Source organism: Exophiala spinifera (assembly GCF_000836115.1).
Source record: "Exophiala spinifera strain CBS 89968 unplaced genomic scaffold supercont1.4, whole genome shotgun sequence".
In the NCBI taxonomy this organism is placed as follows: Eukaryota; Fungi; Ascomycota; class Eurotiomycetes; order Chaetothyriales; family Herpotrichiellaceae; genus Exophiala; species Exophiala spinifera.
In genome coordinates this window covers 1,050,495-1,068,616 of record NW_015622516.1, presented here as the reverse complement: position 1 = coordinate 1,068,616, position 18,122 = coordinate 1,050,495, and the positions used below count along the sequence as shown (strand labels likewise).

The 18,122-nt window shown below is 50.9% G+C and overlaps 7 protein-coding genes and 2 non-coding genes across 9 annotated transcripts; 7 read left to right on the top strand and 2 right to left on the bottom strand.

Annotated features, from left to right (window-relative positions):
• Positions 1-256: 256 nt before the first annotated feature.
• On the top strand, positions 257-958 carry PV08_05582 (1,2-dihydroxy-3-keto-5-methylthiopentene dioxygenase; the record flags this gene model as incomplete). Its single annotated transcript, XM_016379923.1, has 3 exons — positions 257-286; positions 362-733; positions 824-958. 3 exons carry the CDS (start codon positions 257-259, stop codon positions 956-958), a joined length of 537 nt encoding a protein of 178 aa, XP_016235750.1.
• Positions 959-1,749: 791 nt separating this feature from the next.
• Positions 1,750-3,659, top strand: PV08_05581 (uncharacterized protein; the record flags this gene model as incomplete). The annotated part of the gene is made up of 3 exons (XM_016379922.1): positions 1,750-2,262; positions 2,375-2,865; positions 2,921-3,659. 3 exons carry the CDS (start codon positions 1,750-1,752, stop codon positions 3,657-3,659), a joined length of 1,743 nt encoding a protein of 580 aa, XP_016235749.1.
• A 99-nt stretch (positions 3,660-3,758) lies between these two features.
• On the bottom strand, positions 3,759-5,042 carry PV08_05580 (uncharacterized protein; the record flags this gene model as incomplete). Its single annotated transcript, XM_016379921.1, has 1 exon — positions 3,759-5,042. The coding sequence occupies one exon, from the start codon at positions 5,040-5,042 to the stop codon at positions 3,759-3,761; it is 1,284 nt and encodes a 427-aa protein (XP_016235748.1).
• Positions 5,043-6,219: 1,177 nt separating this feature from the next.
• Positions 6,220-6,312, top strand: PV08_05579. Its single transcript has one exon. It is a non-coding gene; the product is annotated as a tRNA-Pro (tRNA).
• A 1,366-nt stretch (positions 6,313-7,678) lies between these two features.
• PV08_05578 (uncharacterized protein) lies at positions 7,679-8,016 on the top strand (the record flags this gene model as incomplete). Its single annotated transcript, XM_016379920.1, has 3 exons — positions 7,679-7,764; positions 7,828-7,895; positions 7,943-8,016. The coding sequence occupies 3 exons, from the start codon at positions 7,679-7,681 to the stop codon at positions 8,014-8,016; spliced, it is 228 nt and encodes a 75-aa protein (XP_016235747.1).
• Positions 8,017-9,903: 1,887 nt separating this feature from the next.
• On the top strand, positions 9,904-10,004 carry PV08_05577. Its single transcript has one exon. It is a non-coding gene; the product is annotated as a tRNA-Asn (tRNA).
• Positions 10,005-10,485: 481 nt separating this feature from the next.
• PV08_05576 (uncharacterized protein) lies at positions 10,486-11,589 on the top strand (the record flags this gene model as incomplete). The annotated part of the gene is made up of 1 exon (XM_016379919.1): positions 10,486-11,589. One exon carries the CDS (start codon positions 10,486-10,488, stop codon positions 11,587-11,589), a length of 1,104 nt encoding a protein of 367 aa, XP_016235746.1.
• Positions 11,590-11,828: 239 nt separating this feature from the next.
• PV08_05575 (uncharacterized protein) lies at positions 11,829-14,396 on the bottom strand (the record flags this gene model as incomplete). Its single annotated transcript, XM_016379918.1, has 12 exons — positions 11,829-11,966; positions 12,050-12,347; positions 12,451-12,735; positions 12,824-12,886; positions 12,947-13,131; positions 13,218-13,364; positions 13,424-13,503; positions 13,570-13,606; positions 13,666-13,881; positions 13,974-14,036; positions 14,099-14,185; positions 14,280-14,396. The coding sequence occupies 12 exons, from the start codon at positions 14,394-14,396 to the stop codon at positions 11,829-11,831; spliced, it is 1,716 nt and encodes a 571-aa protein (XP_016235745.1).
• Positions 14,397-15,256: 860 nt separating this feature from the next.
• On the top strand, positions 15,257-17,636 carry PV08_05574 (allophanate hydrolase; the record flags this gene model as incomplete). The annotated part of the gene is made up of 4 exons (XM_016379917.1): positions 15,257-15,505; positions 15,566-15,825; positions 15,923-16,661; positions 16,719-17,636. 4 exons carry the CDS (start codon positions 15,257-15,259, stop codon positions 17,634-17,636), a joined length of 2,166 nt encoding a protein of 721 aa, XP_016235744.1.
• Between the last annotated feature and the right edge of the window lie 486 nt (positions 17,637-18,122).

Sequence of the window (18,122 nt, the reverse complement as noted above, 5' to 3'; positions counted from 1 at the left end):
TGGCGTCAACTTGTTGGAACTGTGGACTGCAACGAAAGCCCAAAATCTCACCCAAGTAGTTAATAAATCCTTATACTGATTTCTTTCCATCCATCCACCCATCCATCCCTCTTCAGAAGCGTGTTCAAGGTTTATCCAGTTGACACTACCAGCGAATCTTCCAACTTCCACCGAACCGGAACCAACAGTTTCTTTTCCCTGCCGCTGGCCGACAACAAAAGTCCGCAAACTTTTTACACCCAAGCGCATAAGAACCATGAGGGCATACTGGTTCGATAACCAAGAGGTTAGTCCCAGTCGTGACCTTTGATGCGCTTCTATACGACCCCATTCATACGTGACTGACGTCCCCATCCCGCAGGGCGACCAACGCCAGACGCACGACTCCGGCCGCGATGTCGACCCCTCGTACCTCGCCAGCCTAGGCGTTCTGTACTACCGCTGCCCGCAAGTATCGGAAGTCGACGCCATCGCCAAAGACCGCGACTATAAGAACAGGGACGTCATCACCGTGTCGCCCGACGCCATGGGCCCTGTCTACGAGGACAAGGTCAAGATGTTCTTCGCAGAACACCTCCACGAGGACGAGGAGATCAGATACATCCGCGACGGCGCAGGGTACTTTGACGTCCGAAGCGAGAACGACGACTGGGTGCGCATCAGGCTTGAGAAGGACGACATGATTATTCTGCCTGCTGGCATATACCATCGATTTACTACGGATGAAAATAACGTAAGGAACCCGGAACGCGAAACACAAAACAACACAGAAACCGATCAAACCAAGTTATCATGCTAACACGGACATGTTTTTCACGTATAGTATATTCAAGCCATGCGACTTTTCAAGGACGAACCCAAGTGGACCCCATTGAACAGAGGTGCCGAGACCGATGTGAACCAGCACCGCAAAGCATACCTGCAGACGAGAGAGGCCGCGCCAGTCGCTGTGTCGTGAGTTAGGTCCTCACCTATCCATACTTCATCTGTAGTACGGCCAAAATAGTCAGACAAGTGAGACTTGGGATTCTTTGACCGCCTTGATACAAAAGAACCTAGAGTATGTGTGATGTATATATAATGAACTTTGGAACCATCTTCAACCCTGGATGTTTCCACCCGTTACCGTCATCCATCGTTCTTCATCTCCCGGGGGGTGATGCGCTAGGTACCTACTTCGTACGAGTACCTGATATAAGGCTTCATAGCGATCTTTTCCGACGGGTACTTCGTAGCAATTTGCTGTATGAGTCAGCTCTGACCAATGCGCTTAGTACACACCTGCATCGCATTTCTCCTTACATACCTACATTGCGGTTAAATTTAGATGAAGCTGCAAGACCAGCAGCGCAGGACCTGCCTACCGACTTAACACACCGTCGGGAACTCAAAAGGCATCTATCTGACAATGGCTAGTGAGAGGCTTAAGAGTACAATTAGCTTCACTAAGTTTAGCTTGGTGAGCCTGGAACGCAGCGGCAGACGAGGGGGCGGAAACCGATGCCACCCAACAACCTCTGGGAAATCTCGCTGACATAACCTTTCTTTTGAACATTCCCTCACACTCTCGCCGGAGCGCGACCACCATCTTCCTGGGTGTCGTCTGTCTGGCCCATCGTTCTAGGTAATCAGAAGTGAAGCCGAGTTTCTATATCTACCTAGGGTAGGTTAATGCGCAGAGATTCAGCGAAACGACGCCTAGATCTACCTCCACCTTACCTACGTTAGTATGGTCGGGCTCATTCCGCGATGGCCTCCACCAGCAAGCAAAGTCGGTACATGTTTGTAGCGTACAAGGAGCCAGCGGTTCCCGTGCAAGGGCAGAAACGACGGCGAGGCGGCGCGCGCGAAGTTCGAGCGCACATCACCAAAGAGTTTCATCGCAAACTGAGGGTGAAGAGACTTGCCGACGGCTCGATTCCTGACGACAAAAAAGCCCCAGATGACACACCAACAAAGGGTACCTCTGGCAGTGAGCCGGAAGCGCAACACGGCCCCGACGAGGGTATCGACCAAGAAGAAACGCGTCCGGAGACTGTTGCACCGGAACAGTTCTTCTCTTCACAACAAGAGCATTCACGGCCACCCACCGTTGGGTCTCCGGGTACTCGTTCTGTGGAGGATAGTCGACTGCCACGAAGACGACCACGGCGCGAGCCTTTACCCGGGCTGAAACAAGTGCTTGGAGAGGGGAGAACAGACCCGTTCGATGCCCTGCCTATCCGCAAGATGTCTACATACCTTCATATGGTTCTTGACCATGTACGTACATATTCCGGATCCAACAGCTCCTGCTGCGACTCCTCATCGTCACAATGAAGATGGCCATGATCCAAGGTATCGTCTGGCAAGTACCCAACTAACTTCCAAACAGGCTCTCACGTTTTCATGGCCAAACACTGTCCCGGTGAAATGCAGGGACAGGAACAGCAACCCCGTCAAGAGAGAATGGCTACAATGTGCGATGCAATGGCCGGTGGTTTTTCATGCATTCATCTATGCAACGACGCTTCACCTCCTGTGCGTGTACCAAGGCCGCGAACTGATTCACTCGGCTCCTGTCATGCGACTCCAACATAAAGGCCAGGTCATCAAGCTTCTGAACGAGCACCTTCGACATCTGGAAGGCCCGCCCATGGACGCTCTTATCATGTCGATAGCAATACTGGCCATTCATGGCGAATATGACGCCACCGTCTATCCGGAAATACATCCTGTCTCACCGCTCGCAAAAGCCCAGAATCTCCATGTCTACGGTAGCATGATCAACGATGAGCAGCATGTGCACGCCATCCTGATGTTGATTATGCGGAAAGGTGGCTTGGACGCAATGGAGCTATTCGGCATGGCAGACACGATGGCCTTGTAAGTCTGATAGTCTCGCATGACCAACGAGTTGACATACTCAAACTTCTCTCAGGTGCGACTTGTTCTTCGCGACAAAGCATGTGCGTAGGCCGATCTTCCCACTGCGACGTCCACCCCAGTCTCTTGTTCTCAGCGGCCGACACAAACTTGACGCCACTGCCATCGAGATGGACTCTCAACTTGGTAGTGGCTTCAAATATTTTCGATTCTTCGCCAATGGCTCTGAACTGCTCAGCGTCTTGGAACTCTGGTTCGACGTTACTATCGCACTGGATCACTACATACGTAGAGGACCTACGGCGCCAGACTTTGTTGATCTCGTCGAGGCACGCACTGCTTCGCAACACTCATTGCTGTCACAGCTTCCCGAAATTTTGGAAACCGACAATCCCGAGTTTTGTGTTCTCCATGCAACTCGACTTGCTACACTGGTCTATGGCGATATGGTAATTATCCCACTTCCACCAACGCAGCGGGTGAAAGCTGGGCTGAGTTCCAGGCTTTTCAAAATCCTTCAGGCATGTGAGGAGTTGTGCTGTTGGGATCTGCATGGTCAAGTGCTCTTATGGGCTCTCACACTAGGCGCAATTGCAGCAAGCCACATGCCCGCTCGTGAACTGTATGTTCAGCAACTGAGAAAATATGTCTCAGCATTAGAAGTCAAAGACTGGCCCGCACTCGAAACGATCTGTTTGAAACACTTGTGGTGGAAGCCAGTTTGCAGCCCGGCAGGCCAGAAGCTCTGGGGCGAATTGTTTCCATCAGACCAGATCAGCAGCGAAGGAGGTTGAAAGGTGGCGTTCCTGTTGGCTAGATTTCGCGCCACGGTCGTAAGCGCAATGACTGAAGGTGGAGTCTTGAAACTGGCGAGCAAGGAGCTCGGGATCTTCTCACACCGGTAGAGCACCAGGCATGGTTGGCGCCGATTGCGGAGCGGCGCTGTCTTCATCATGCTCGAAAACTTGGCTATTCGATCGATCACGGCCTGTACGCCGTCTGAGACCTTCGAAGATCCTCTCGGTTTCTTCTTGTGACGGAAAGTCATCAGTAGGCCTCGGATCTCTTCGCTCGACGAAAGAAGCAGGTCTATGTTCGTCCTGAGTTGATGGCCTGTCGTCGTCCTGGCCCTCTCTAACCCTGACCTTGCCCATTCGTGGCCACAAACCCGGCAGAGGAACGACCTGTACGCGAGGCTCTACGACTCTTTCCTCGAACCAAGCCTGAGCTCGTGCCTCTACAAGCTGTGCAATTTTGGGCACGTCTTGTAGCCGGGTACGAGAGCCGATCAAGCTTCTCACAGAGAGGTCGAGTCGATAGTCAGGAAGGAATGAAAATGCTAGATTGGTCTTGGGCTTTCCCGTTGAACCATTCTTCTTCGAATTCCCATCGTCTGGATCATCCTGCGTCGCGGGGACGAAACTGATGGACAAAGTACCTGAAAATCTCACCACCGAAACAGCGAGAGCGACTGGTAAAACGGCGGAGAAGGGTTTGGGGTAGTTGAGGATGAGTGCCGTCTCGATCGCGAGGGTCAGGTTGTCATCTGAAAGATCCACGTCCATCAAAGCTTGTAGCCGCCCACCTGTAGAGCTCGAGCCATCGTCGTCAATTGAGATCACTCGAACATTGCTGAAAATCGGGAACTCTTCTCCCATGGAAATTTCTGTTATCTTGATTTTGTCTATGTATGAAGGTCTCTTGTCCGGATTGTTGATTGCTTCTTCCAGGCTAGCCAATATCGTGGGCGTACTTCCAGTGCCTTCCCGGAGATTGTACGCCGTTTGTCGATATTGTGCTATTGTCTGGGCGAGTAAGACATTGAACCAGTCCAGGCTTTCGGGCTGGTGAGTAGAATGACTGTTCTTGTGTGGTCGATTCGGAATATGATAGTATGTCTTACGCAGGATCGAGGCAATGTCTGTGGCATTGTTGGGCACCGGGCGGAGGACATTCGAGCTGGCTTTGTTTCGAAGAGACTGCGACACGGCGGTTTTGGAAGAGGCAACACTGTGGAGAGAGGGTGTCCGAACGTGTTTAGGAGTCCGCGTCGTCGAACGAGAAGGGGGGGGAGGAGGCTCGCCGAATATGAAGAACTTGATGAACGCCGCAATAAACAGAGCGACCGACACTTGACCAAGAATTAGCCCTTGGGTGAAGGTCAAGTCTGAAGACATGTCGGCGGCGGCCAGTGTTTGAATGTGGGGGTTTCAGCTGGTGAAATGCATGAGAGCGGTATGAAACATCTTTGAGGGTAGCGCAAGGTATTGAAGCCACTCCAATCGAAGAGTAGACACGTCTTGTCGCGTGTCGATACACACCTAGGTAAGGTACCTCGAGTGGTGTATGTGTGGTGCAATACGAAAAGTGCGGGAGCTGCGTCCTTCTCCAACAACGTCATTTTAGATTACAGCAGCACCCCCAATATATTTATTATCTAATTCACCTTTTGTTTCCCTATACTGTCTTTGATGTCCAAGTACAATACGTGCACGTCGCCAGTTTCTATTGACTGTTTGTGCCGTTCCGAAAACCGAGAGCAACATAGAATGACCTCATAAAATCAACCAGAACCCATTTCAAAGCAGGGCGAGCTCTCCCGTGCAGCATTCGCAGACTGCTGGGTGAAGACAGGTGAACAGGATCGAATGCACAGCTACAAAACCGCTCTGTTAGACCCGGGCTGACCTTGGATCTTTAACCGTTGAGAGCTGTTGTAGTGTCGCTTCTCCTTGGGATCGATAGCTTCGTCAAGGCTCAGGCTCAATGTTTAGCGTCCGAAGCTCTCAACCAAGCTTCGCCCTGGGAAAAGCATTATGCCAACTATTTTGTTAATCTTCTCCAAGAAGGAAGTGGAAAGGGTGAAAGAAGAGTTCGAACAGAAAGTCTGACCAGCCTGACTTAGATACCAACCTACCTGTGATCGTGGTGTTATACCCCTCAGGTATCAGTGCAAGCAAGCGTCGCTGTATACAATCGTGTCCTATCAGTCCGTGGAGAGAGTGCCAGACGTAGGTTGAGCATCAGGTATTGTAGCGAGGGTGCAGTAGCACCCTCGTTATTAATGGCATTTCACTACCATGCACCATGGTCGTGCCTTCCCAATCTAGCACCATGGTCGTGCCTTCCCAATCTAGCACCATGGTCGTGCCTTCCCAACCTAAAGGATGAGGCGCACCAGGCACAATCAATCTTAGAGTTAAGCTTCATTTGGTTAGGTGGTCAGCCTTAAATGCTGAGACGTTTGATTCGCCTAAACATACCCTACCGCCAAGCCAAAGCTCTAGCGCTCTTATTCTAAAGTCTCCCACTTTCCCTCAACAAAAACACCTGAACTCGACACAGTTCAAATTCGTCTCTGTGGTCTAGTGGTATGATTCTCGCTTAGGGACAACTCTAAGTCACATGATTTGCGAGAGGCCCCGCGTTCGAGTCGCGGCAGAGACCAATTTTTTGCGTTTTGAGTATTTTCTAAAATTTTCTTTGGAAATAGATGGCTACTCTATTTAAATATCATTATCGAAGTAATATAAAATACTCTTTAAATAGCAGAGATATATTCTATTATAATTAATATTCTTCTCATCCGAGATTGAAACTATACCATACCATTATAATCTTTAGGGTTAGGTTTCAATAGTGATGAAGTTAAGATTAAAGTGCTTAATAATACACATCGCACGTGACGGCCTTTAATAGTCTTGGCACAGATTTGGGGCACCAGTCTTCATTAATCATTCAACATCCTCAATGACACGTCTAATGTAAGTAAGCGAGAAAAAAAGCAAATTGTCAAAAATTTGGTCTCTGCCGCGACTCGAACGCGGGGCCGGCTCTGCGAGGCATATTCAGCGTACGCCAAAGGCGTACATTGTGTTGTACACTCAGGTTATGTCGAGTAACATTGATCTTGAGCTATCTTTGAGCTTCACTTCCAGTTCTTCAACAAGAGCTGTTCACCCGCACATGTTCTCGGAGGCGTGAAGAAGCGCACATATAGCCGGAGCCTTGTCTAAAACCTAGTCTCAGCTTCTGGGAATGTCTCTGCTCATCACCCGGCCAGGTACATTCATGAAATTCTTCTGATGTTTGAAGCAGAGTCTTCGTCACCGTCATCCATTGGAATATGTCATGGCCATTTGGTATGGATAAGACATGGACAACCGAATTCGACTTTTCGAGTTGTATTCACAGACAATTTTCTTCAAGTTTGTCATTGCCTGACGCTTTGTTCAGCGGAGGGGATTTACTACATTTCCTCGCGGCAATATGCATGATTACGCGCAAACAGTTTAACTTCCACAAGTTTCTTCACTACTCCCTTCCCTCCCCGCTATATAAGGTACCTCGTAGCCCCCTCGATCTCGCTACCACGCAGGCTCTTCAGTCTTTCTTACACACTACCACGGCTGAGAGTCACTCGCCTTCAACCATGCCTGCCTCCAAGTCCAGTTCTTCAAGGTTGCTGGCAAACCGTTGATGATCGCAACAGCGGTCCTGAGCGAAAGTGCGGTTAACACGGCCGGGGAGAGAGCAAACAAGAACTTCATCATGGGCGAAGAGAGCGCAACTGTCGATCGTGATGTCCATGTCTATGTCGGCAGTAAAGAGCTCTGATATGGACCCAATCGAAAGACTCTTCACCATGATCCGCGACTATCATGATCAGAAAGTCATCTCACCGATTGAAGTCGAGATGTGTACGCCAGTCTCGATAAAACTAGTGGAGAAATGACAAGTGCGGGCATTACTGCGGGAATATCAGACGGTCAACAACTCAACAAATCTATATATAAATATTGAGGGGCACATTATGACAAGTGTCATCGAAACAGGATACTGCGCCTGCATCCCACGCTGGGATATTGAAAATGTACCCAGCAAGAACCTACGCAAACAGTGAGTATGCCTGTTCGCGTGCTATTTGCATGCGCTGTGCGGGTATCATGCTAATCGCTGCAGATCATGGCTGACGTTTGACTTCACCCCGGGCTCAACAGCCACTAGAGCTCGGGGCTCCCCGCCTCCTTGTGAGTTTTTCGCTCCCCATGCGTTTCTCAATGCTAATCGCACGCAGCTCCTCCGCGCCGCTCTCCTCCCGCCTCCGCCTCTCCCCCGCCAAAGAAGAAACGCAAGCGTGTCGCCCGCTAGTCTGCGAGTACAAGACCCCGCGGGGTGTCAAGTCCAAGAATTGCCGCTCCTGCTCCAAGAACAATCGGGGTGGCAGCCAGTGCATCGAGGTATGATACACGCACGCAACTATTGGTCGTTGGCACCTCCCACTCCCTTCATGACCACCCTCCACCGCTTCCAACAGAGTGGATGCCTTTCGTTCTTCGTGTAATCAACCTTCGAAGGCGATTGAATCATTCCGAAAAATCCACCTCGGAGAAGAAGAATTTTGGTAAGGGAATCTCGATGTACTGGCACATCCACGAAACTGTCTGTCCAAGGCAACCCAGATGCCCCTGACTGGCTGATTTGGCAACCGGAAGACCCCGCCTTTTTGTCGACACGCTACGCACGGTTCTCTTTCGACGCAACCTTTGTCAGAACCCTTGAGAGAATCATCCTCGCAGCTCCTGCTTTCAATGCGACCACCTACCCAGCTCTACCACTAGAATCCAAAGCGCCATTGGCTGTGCCTGACGAGGTCCTTGAGAGCCTAGAAATAACGGCCGGAGAAGAACGGATCATCGGCGAAAGCCAAGATGAGGCTCTTTCAAGCATATTTGAGAATCAAACGCGCTATACAGCTGAGCAGGTAGTATGGTGAATAAGTTGTGCATACGTTGTGGCTGTGGGATTGTCTATAACCCTGGGACTACACTGGGATGGACAAGTGGGACACGTGTGGATGGGCGTGAACTGATGAGGAACGAGATATGTATGCTAGGACTGGGGTGTTGCCGATGGAGTTCTTCAATCTACCTATCGCCGTTCCCATAGTCCATCTCAACGTGGGAAGTCAAGGACCCTCCCAGCGCTTTGTCATCCTCCGCCTTCGCTGCCTCCAATGGTCCTCTGCCTTACATTCCTGTCAAGTGGAGATAAGGGAGATCGACCCTCAACCATCGTGAATCAAGACTTTACACGGAATGCACAGCGATTGAGGTATGTCCATTATGCATGGTGTACAACATCGATGTAAGGCACCTGCGTATCGGTGAAAAACTCCTTGAGCAGGGCAAGCCGATAATGAGGAAGAGCGCTAATGGAGATATAAAGCAACCTGTGATAAGGGGCAGGAGGCCGTTGCGTCAACCCAATGTATGTGGCACTGATAGAATGGGTTCGACACCCTGATGCCAACGACCTACCCTTTTAGGAGGACGGTGAAAAGTAGAATATGGACCCGAATAGGCCGCTACGTCTCCGGCTGCTCTCCATGTATGTCGAATCCAGTGAGCAACATGAGAACGCCTTCGCAACACTGGTCTGAGCTATCATTGCAGTTGATAGATGTTATCGAACCTGATCGGTACACCTAGTGACGACCTGAAAGGGAGCCTCTAGACTTCCTTCTCTCTACTCTGAAAGCACCAGCGAGATCCTAGAGCTACAAAGCCGTTTTGGTCAGTACTCGGCTTGTTAGTGCCGCAGAGAACACTGGATCATCTGGGCCGAGTGTGTTGGATATTGGGAGCCTTCAGAAATGTGAATGAGCTTAACGAGCCATAAGTGCATGGAAGGCCATACACCCGCAAGATCATCGTTAGCCGAGGGCAATCTAAAAACAAAAACCACCAAATACTCTTGGACCGGAAGTAGGTCCTCAAATCGCCAGTTCGTGTTGAGGGGGAATTTCATGATTCTCTGTCTGATTTTAGGAAGGGCGTCACTCCACCACAAAAAATCGACTCCGAATGCCTATGCTAGTAACTCGTAGGTATCTTGCAGTACTACCTTAGGTACCTGTCTGGGTCTGTTAGGTAATAGTGCACCATGAGGAAGAGACAGTACTCCATAAACTGGAGCACGACAAAACGGATACTTGCACTCTTGAAGTCCCATACACAGTGAAATTTCAGGCACATTTTCTCTGTGGCGCAATTGGTGGCGCGTCTGACTGTTAGCAGCATAATTGGGTGCTGAAGACATATATCAGAAGGTCGACAGTTCGATCCTGTCCGGAGGAGCATCAGTGTTGTGTGTTTTTTTGTTTTTGTTTTGGTTCAATGTGGAAGTTGTTGGGCACATGTTATTTTTGTGCACTTTTGTGCGCTGGAGGGCCGTACGAAAGAGCATTGCCGGGCTAGTGATGCGCACTTGGCGGTCTCACGGCCTCGTTCTCCATCCATCGTTGCTTGTCGCTAAGTTCTTTTTGCAATCTCGTGCATCGCACTGCCCTCGCAGACATCTGTGTTGGGTTGCAAGAACAATTAACAACTAACACTCGGGGACTTCATACTCATTGACAGAGAGAGTCGCCGTCGGAAGCCCCCCCCGAATTCCGTTGTGCCGAGGGGCGAGACAGGTCGATCAGTCCACCTTCTTGATGAGATCAGCAGCCTCGAGCTGTTACCTATTTGAGATCTGACAACATCTTTCCATCTCGAAATACCGGGGTGTAAGACGACTCCATATGACAGCGAGCTTGATTAATTTTGCCGAGACAACATGTCCTCTGCTGGGGATGATCGCGGATACAAGGTTGTCTACACCAGCAGGAAGAAAGATTCCGACCGCGTCGACGATTACCGGCCGCGGCGAGACTACGAATATCCCAACGAACGAGAACGAGTGGTGCGTCGTGACTACCGTGATGAACGGGTAGAGATCGACAGGAGCAGCCGCAGCGACCTTGACACCCGCAGCAGTACCAGGACGACTTACAAGGTCGGCCGGGACAGGAAGTCCGAAGCGTACCTCAAACGTGGCGACGCGGTCGTCGTCGAGAGCCCAAGAGAGTATGCACGTGCAGAGTATGAGGTTATTCGCCCTACGAGGAACGCCGATGGTGCGTACGTGATCGATCTTGGAGGAGGCCGCCCTCGAGGCCGAGACGGCCGCGATGCGAGATCCTACGACGTCGACTCTCGCTCGGGACACGGCGAAGATGTCGTCGTGTACGACGCCCGTGGACGAGACCGCGGCGTTGTCAAGGACTCCGTCTACAAGGATGTGCAAGTGCTCGAGGACTACGATGACGATCCTCGCGACCAACGGGGCCGTCGCATGGGGCCGTACGAGGACGAGGAACCAGCAATGCGCCTACGGAGTGCGATGAGGGGCAGAAATAACTCCCCGCCTGAAATTTGGGAGCGCAAGCGGTCAAGGAGCCGAGTAGGGTTCTTCAGAGACCAGGTCAGCCTTCACGACGCCAGCGAGAGTCGCCATGAACGACCGGGCGCAGAGGCACACATCGCGGGCAGATACCTCGTCGGTCACAGGGGCCAACGTGTGCAAGACGACGACGACGACGACGACGACGACGACGGCAATGAGGATGACTATCGAAATCGGCCTAGAAGACGATACGGACCTCAACGCATGAGCGATCCGCGCATTACTGGCCAGGAGGAGTATGACGACGAAAAACGCACATTCACCGAGGATGTTATGAGGAGCTACGAGTATGAAGACGATTCCCGACCGCGACCAGCCTATCCCTATCCACCGCAAAGAAGCCGGTCTAGAAGACGACAATCACGACGACATGCCGACGATTATTCTGAGTACTCTGAACATGAGGTCAGAAGGCGTACTGAAGAGTATTACTGATGGATGATTCACGAAGTTACGAAATGGAATGACTTAACGCTGAGACAACTCCTTGTGGGCTCATCAGCTTCTCATCTCGAACAAGAAAGCTGCATAGCGAAAATTCAGAACTATCGTTACCGATGACTTGCTTCACGTGTCGATTAAATTGCTGGAAGAATCTTTCACCGACTCTCAGCCCTACGCAAGTTCCCAGTTTCCTCGGCTCATCTCCTTGACTTGGTTCTGTTAAACCTCTCTCACGCCTTGACTTCCTTCGTGCCAATTGCGACCTCAATGTCGCCTTCCTTCTCCCCATATGAGTCTTGTTCGGGATCTGCACCTCTGATCTCGAGGTCACTACTCTCGAACTTTGAGGGTGGATACACGGCTTCGTCCTGCACCAAGTTAGCCTTTTTGAAACATGACACGAGGTACTACTCCGTTTTGTGCAGCGCCTCTGACTGGAAAAGGAACTTACAATCTTCGCTTCTCCCACATCTGACACGTACCGACAGATGAGATAGTACGTCAACCCAGACACAACGAAGCCATAGATGCACGAGAAGGTGTATATCTTCCAACTTCCTCCCACGTTGAGGCTGTTGTTGATGCTCTTGCTGAAGCCAGGAAGCAGTGGTCCAACAGCGATCGTGAACGAAGCATATGCCCTCCAATTGATACCGAACTTGTTGTACCGATAGATACCGTGGCCGTTGTACAGCTCGTGGATGTTGAGCTTCTTGTTGAGGATCAAGTAATATTGCGAACACATGGTCCTGGGAGGAGTCAAAACAGATCAGCCCTCATTCACTCAGCGACACGGGACGGGACGGGATGGGGTGGGAATCTCTCCAAACCATCACTGGGGGCACGACTTACCCGCAAATGGCGCCCATGAACATCGAATAGCCCGAGAGGAAAGCTAGCAGACCGCTTGCGTTCTTGATGATTTGCCATGGATTCGACACGACGCAGAAAACCGAGATGATCAATGTCGCTCGGAAAATGTTGATGTACTTGGGACATAACCCGGAGATGTCGTTCGAGAAGGGATAAGTGCCTGCTGCGATCTGATTTCCAATCGTGGCGAGCATGAAGCTGAATGCAGTGAAGAATTTTGCTGCGCGAGAATCGAACTTGGCAATCACCGCAGGCATGTACCATCTGGGCATTTGTCAGAGAGCTGTTCAAGTAGCGCCCAAACCCTGAAGGGCTGGGTATAAGCCTTGCTGGATGGGAGGAAGTCACTCACTCGAATGATCCCCAGAGGTAGCTGTGCGCAGCCGTCACGAAAATAGGGCATAATGCACCCAAGCTGGAACAAAATTCATTAGCCGGGCCTCGATAATTTGACTCTGTCTGGGAAAGCACCTACGTTCCAATGATAGGCAATGCTAGGACCTGGTTATACCCAGCAAGGTTGTTCTTGGAGAAGCGGGCAAAATCTGGGAAATTGACTGCCATCGACGAAAATAGCCCAATGATGCTGTTGAGCGCAGTCAACGAGGAATAAGCCGTGTTCATATACGAGCTCGTCATCTTTGCGTGCCCTGTGATAAGCTATCCTCGGTGTTAGCATTGGATTTATGTATGGAAGGGGTAGAACTTCGAAGGAATCGCAAACAGCGAGGAGATGAAGCACATACTGGACCGCCGCCGTGAGTGACAATGGCTCCCCACAAGAAGAGTGCGAGGAATGTGGGCGGGACGACGATGCCTTTGATCAAGAAAAGAATTCGAAGTTTCTTGATGGGCATGCAAGCCAGGATCGTCTGGAATATCCAGTATATGAACTGACGCCATAAGTGTTAGCAAGTTGGGATGGTCTAGGATTCCGGAGAGGAGTTCTTACGAAGCAAAGAAGCCCTGCAGATGTGATGCCTGCGCTCTCTGGAAGGTGGTTTGGAAAATTTGCAAAAGACGGCCAAATGGCTGGAAGTACAGTCAGCGATACTGTCGGAAGCAATGATTGAAGAGTTCTTCGTTCCGGGTACTGACCTGTTATGCAATTGTTGAGGAAGTCTCCAGCTTGGACCTTTGTCTGGTCAGCCGCAGTGTTTTTGGGTCGGAATCCAAGAACTTCATGACACTTACACAGAGAATGGCGGTCCACATTGCAGCGACAAAACTTCGAAGCACAATGACTGGCATGCTTCCGTACATTCCAAACATTGAGCGGACCAAAACTGGAAAGGGAATACTGTAACGAGCACCCATTTTACCAGTGAGTGTCAAAGCTCCAGAGCAGAGAAGGAAGCCGCAAAAGACGATTGGGATCGTCTCGCGCGCGGTGAACCCCAAGCTCATTACCTATAGAAAGTCAGTATATGTGTTCAGGAGAGCACGACAATGTGACATGTTTGGGCTGGATTGCCTTCAGCTCCGACAGTGAAATGACTTACCGCAGAGACAGTCGAAGCCAGGGGAGGTGCCAAAATATCACTGGTCCAGTACGCCCAATAGTCCTGTTGCAGATTCAGTCAGCAACTTTGCAAACTTCGCTGTCGCTCTGGAACAGTAAACGTACCAGGGCACCCCAAGTTCTGTCTTCGGGTTTCACGGGGTCGAGGTCGGGATTAGACCAACGCCTGATAACAGTGGTACCAGTCAGGTACTGTTATGATATTTCACAGCCCTGGAGTGCGACTTACGCGTCCTTGAAATCTTGTCAGTCTCGATGGAATGCTACGACGGTAGAGGAAACTAACCTGGTAGACACCCTTCTCCATGGGCACCTTCCAGTGGAGATGAGGCTCAATCTTTGCCTTGATGTGCTTAGGGGAGATTCGCTTCGGAGAGAAGCGTTCTGTTGAAAGCGTCACCATCTTGAGCGGGAGATCCAGTACTGGAGGTACAAGTTGCTGGTTGTTAGAAGAAGTCCGAGATGGAGATGGAGATGCAGATCCTGTAAAGCCAGGTCAAGCCTCATGGTCGACGAAAGGTTTTATAGACAGAGATTTGATCTCGTGGGACGAAAAATTTGACCATATTGAAGATGATAGATGATATCTCGTTTGATACAGACGAGGTCACGCAGAGATATTCCCGATAGACAGGGACGCCACGAGGAGAGCACAGATAAGCGACGCCGGCGAAACTCTCGCGAAGGCCCGTCGACACGCGCCGACTAGCACAAAAGGTCCAAGCCTGGTGGCCTGGACTGGGGGATCTGCATCTGGAGTTGGGAAATAGAGATCCAGCAGTGGGACGATGCCAGATACTGAGCTGAAGATATGGAGAGATATCCACGTAAAAGCTGGAGATTGTGCCGCGGCCACAGGGGAGCGTCGCCGACGGCGGCGGCTTGACCATATCAGCGTGTGAAAACACCACGATTACAATACCGCCGACGGCGCACCGGCAAATCCAGTGATAAGACCAGCGGGAGAACGAAATATTACGGTGTCGCTGTTACGGACTAGTCATTCGCGGCGTGGCTGAACTCCTTATCAGCTGTATCAGATCAGCCACTGGGACGAGGTGGTGGTTGTGAAGCTTAAGTTAATGAGGGTAACACCGTCGGCCTGGGGCTGGCTTGGTTCAGCATAAAACACAAGACTTTGACCCATGGAATCGTCGTGAGGTGAGGTACTCAATTCTCTGTCATCTTTGCATCGGCCTCGTCGACATTACCTTCGGTCTACCTGGACGGACAGTTTACGCTTTTTGTCTGATCAGCCCGAAGATGGGGTCATTACTTGAAGACGTCCTCACTATTGAGGCCAAACCATACCCGTTTACATTTCCCCTGAGTCGAACGGCCCTCCTTGTGATCGACATGCAGAGGGATTTTCTCCTTCCATCTGGCTTTGGAGAGATTCAAGGCGGGAATCTATCAGCCGTCCAGGCGTCAATTGCCCCGACAAAGGCACTGCTCGAGGCATGTCGGGAGGCAGGAATGAAGATCTTCCACACGAGAGAAGGCCACGTCCCAGTATGTGGCTTTACCGCCTCTGGAGCTTTCAATGGGACGCTCCAGGCTAACGTGCTCTAGTCTCTGGCGGACTGCCCGTCGTCAAAGCTCATCAGACAAGCGGCGTCTCCGTCTTCACAGCATCTCAAAGTGATTGGCGACAAAGGTGACATGGGAAGATTGCTCGTTCGAGGGGAGTACGGACACGACATAGTTGACGAGCTCAAACCCTTACCTTCTGAAGTTGTGATTGACAAGCCCGGGAAAGGCTCATTCTGGAACACAGCCATCTTGCATAAGCTCAAAAGTTATGGGATTACCCATCTTCTCATCTCGGGAGTGTGAGTATGCCTACGAGCCCGTCTCATGCTGTACATGAGATTTTTAGACTGCAAGTCTAATCCCGATGCGATTCTTACGAGGCTAACAACCCTCTAGCACCACTGAATGCTGTTTTGCAACGACCTTGAGAGAGGCAAATGATCGCGGGTTCGAGTGTGTTGGTATTCGAGAGAGCACGGCAGGATACAACCCGGAATTCAAGACTGCCTCACTCGACATGATAAGTTGGTCAGAAGGCCTATTTGGATTTGTTGCCAACTTGCAGCCGGTTCTTGATGTGCTGTCTCCGTGGAAGAAAGTGAACTCCGGGGAAAACACGCCGCCTCAGACGCCGCCTCCATGGGATGGTAAACTTGAGATATCTGATTTATTGGCATCGTACAAAAATGGGCTTTCTCCTGCGGTCATGGTCAACGAACTTTTTGACCGTATTGAAAAGTATGATACCGTGGATTCAACAGTGTGGATCAGGCGGGAACCACGAGAGGATGTCCTGAGAAGAGTAGCGGAGCTGGTTGCACAGTTTCCAGACAGAAACGCCCTTCCCCCGCTGTTTGGTATTCCCTTCACGGTGAAGGACTCCATTGATGTCCAGGGAATCGAAACGACCACGGCATGTCCTCCACTGGCCTTTGTGGCATCCAAATCCGCAGTCTGCTACCAGAAAGTCATCGATGCTGGAGCTATTTACCTGGGAAAGGTCAACTTGGATCAACTGGCCACCGGATTAAGTGGCTGTCGATCACCATATGGCATTACACATTCCGTCTTCAGCGATGAATACATTTCTGGCGGTTCAAGCAGTGGAAGTGCAGTCTCGGTAGGGGCTGATCTGGTAAGTTATTCTGGGTCAACGAGTAAATTCGAAATTCTTTCTAACAGCTGAACCAAGGCAACCTTTTCATTAGCGACAGATACAGCTGGCTCTGGCCGGGTACCGTCTGGTTTCAATGGCGTTGTAGGATTCAAGCCAACGCGAGGACTCATTTCTTTTGACGGGGTCACTCCTGCATGCCTGTCCCTCGATTGCGTTGCCCTTATTGCAAAGAACGTCGAAGATGCAAGAACCGTGTGGCAAGTATGTGAAGGATTTGATCCTAATGACCGGTATGCCAGAGACACTTTCCCGGCTCCTCGACACGTAAACGCGACCGGACCGCAAAAGGACTCGTTTCGATTCGGCATTCCTCCTCCAGAAGCCCTCGAGATATGTACGCCCACGTATCATAGACTTTTCACCGAGGCTGTCCGTCGCTTACAGGCGATGGGCGGTACCCTGGTCCCAATCGACTGGGTTCCCTTCCAAAGAGCTGCAGATCTGCTGTACGAAGGCACATTTGTGTCCGAGAGATTAGCCAGCTTACCAGACAATTTTCTCGACAAGAACGCTCGACACCTTCATCCTGTGATTTTGAAATTATTCCGGCAGGTCGTAGAGCGACAGAGCACGGCGGTTCAGTTGTTTCGAGACCTTCACAACAAGGCGCTGTACACGCGTCAAGCCACCGCCCAATTCACATCGGCCGATCAGCTTGGTATTGATGTCTTGGTGGTACCGACGGCTCCCGAACACCCAACAATCGAGGCGATGCTGGCAGACCCCATCAAACTGAATGCCAAGTTGGGCACATTTACACATTTCGGCAATGTTCTCGATCTCTGCGCGGTGGCTGTACCGTCAGGTTCATTCCCAGCAAGTACGACAGAGCTACCGTTCAGCATTACTTTTCTCGGTTGTCGTTGCTCCGACAGTGAAACGCTGACAGTGGCATCCCGATACCAGCGGCACGTCACGCGGCAGATGTCCTGAAGGCGTGGGAGACCAGATTGGTCCCTAATTATTCCTAGGATAGGGACCAAGCACGGAGGAATAAGGGGACCCAGGATATTCACCAGTTCATTCGCGACAAAGGCATTTCTACTGTCATTTGTATTGCTGTGCTTTATGACAAAGCTGCTACTCCTCCAGTGAGCTTGGACCTGATAAAGAGTTGCCAGTGACACCCGGGAGCAGCATGGATTTTCCATCGAACTCGAGTTAGACAGCCGCCATAATCCCACTTTTCTCGTAACCCGAAAGGCAATTATCCTATCACATCCGGGTTCCTTATCAATTCTCCATGTTTCCCAGCCTGCACTAGGACGCTTGCCTGCTAATTCTTACTCAATCAATTGCTGCATGATGCGGTGCGGCGTGCAGGGATTTGGCTATGGCTGGCTTCCTATTAGCTGCCGGCGGACCCAATCTGCCGTGGCCCCGGAGGCTGCATACAGATCTGTATCTCCCGCCCATGAC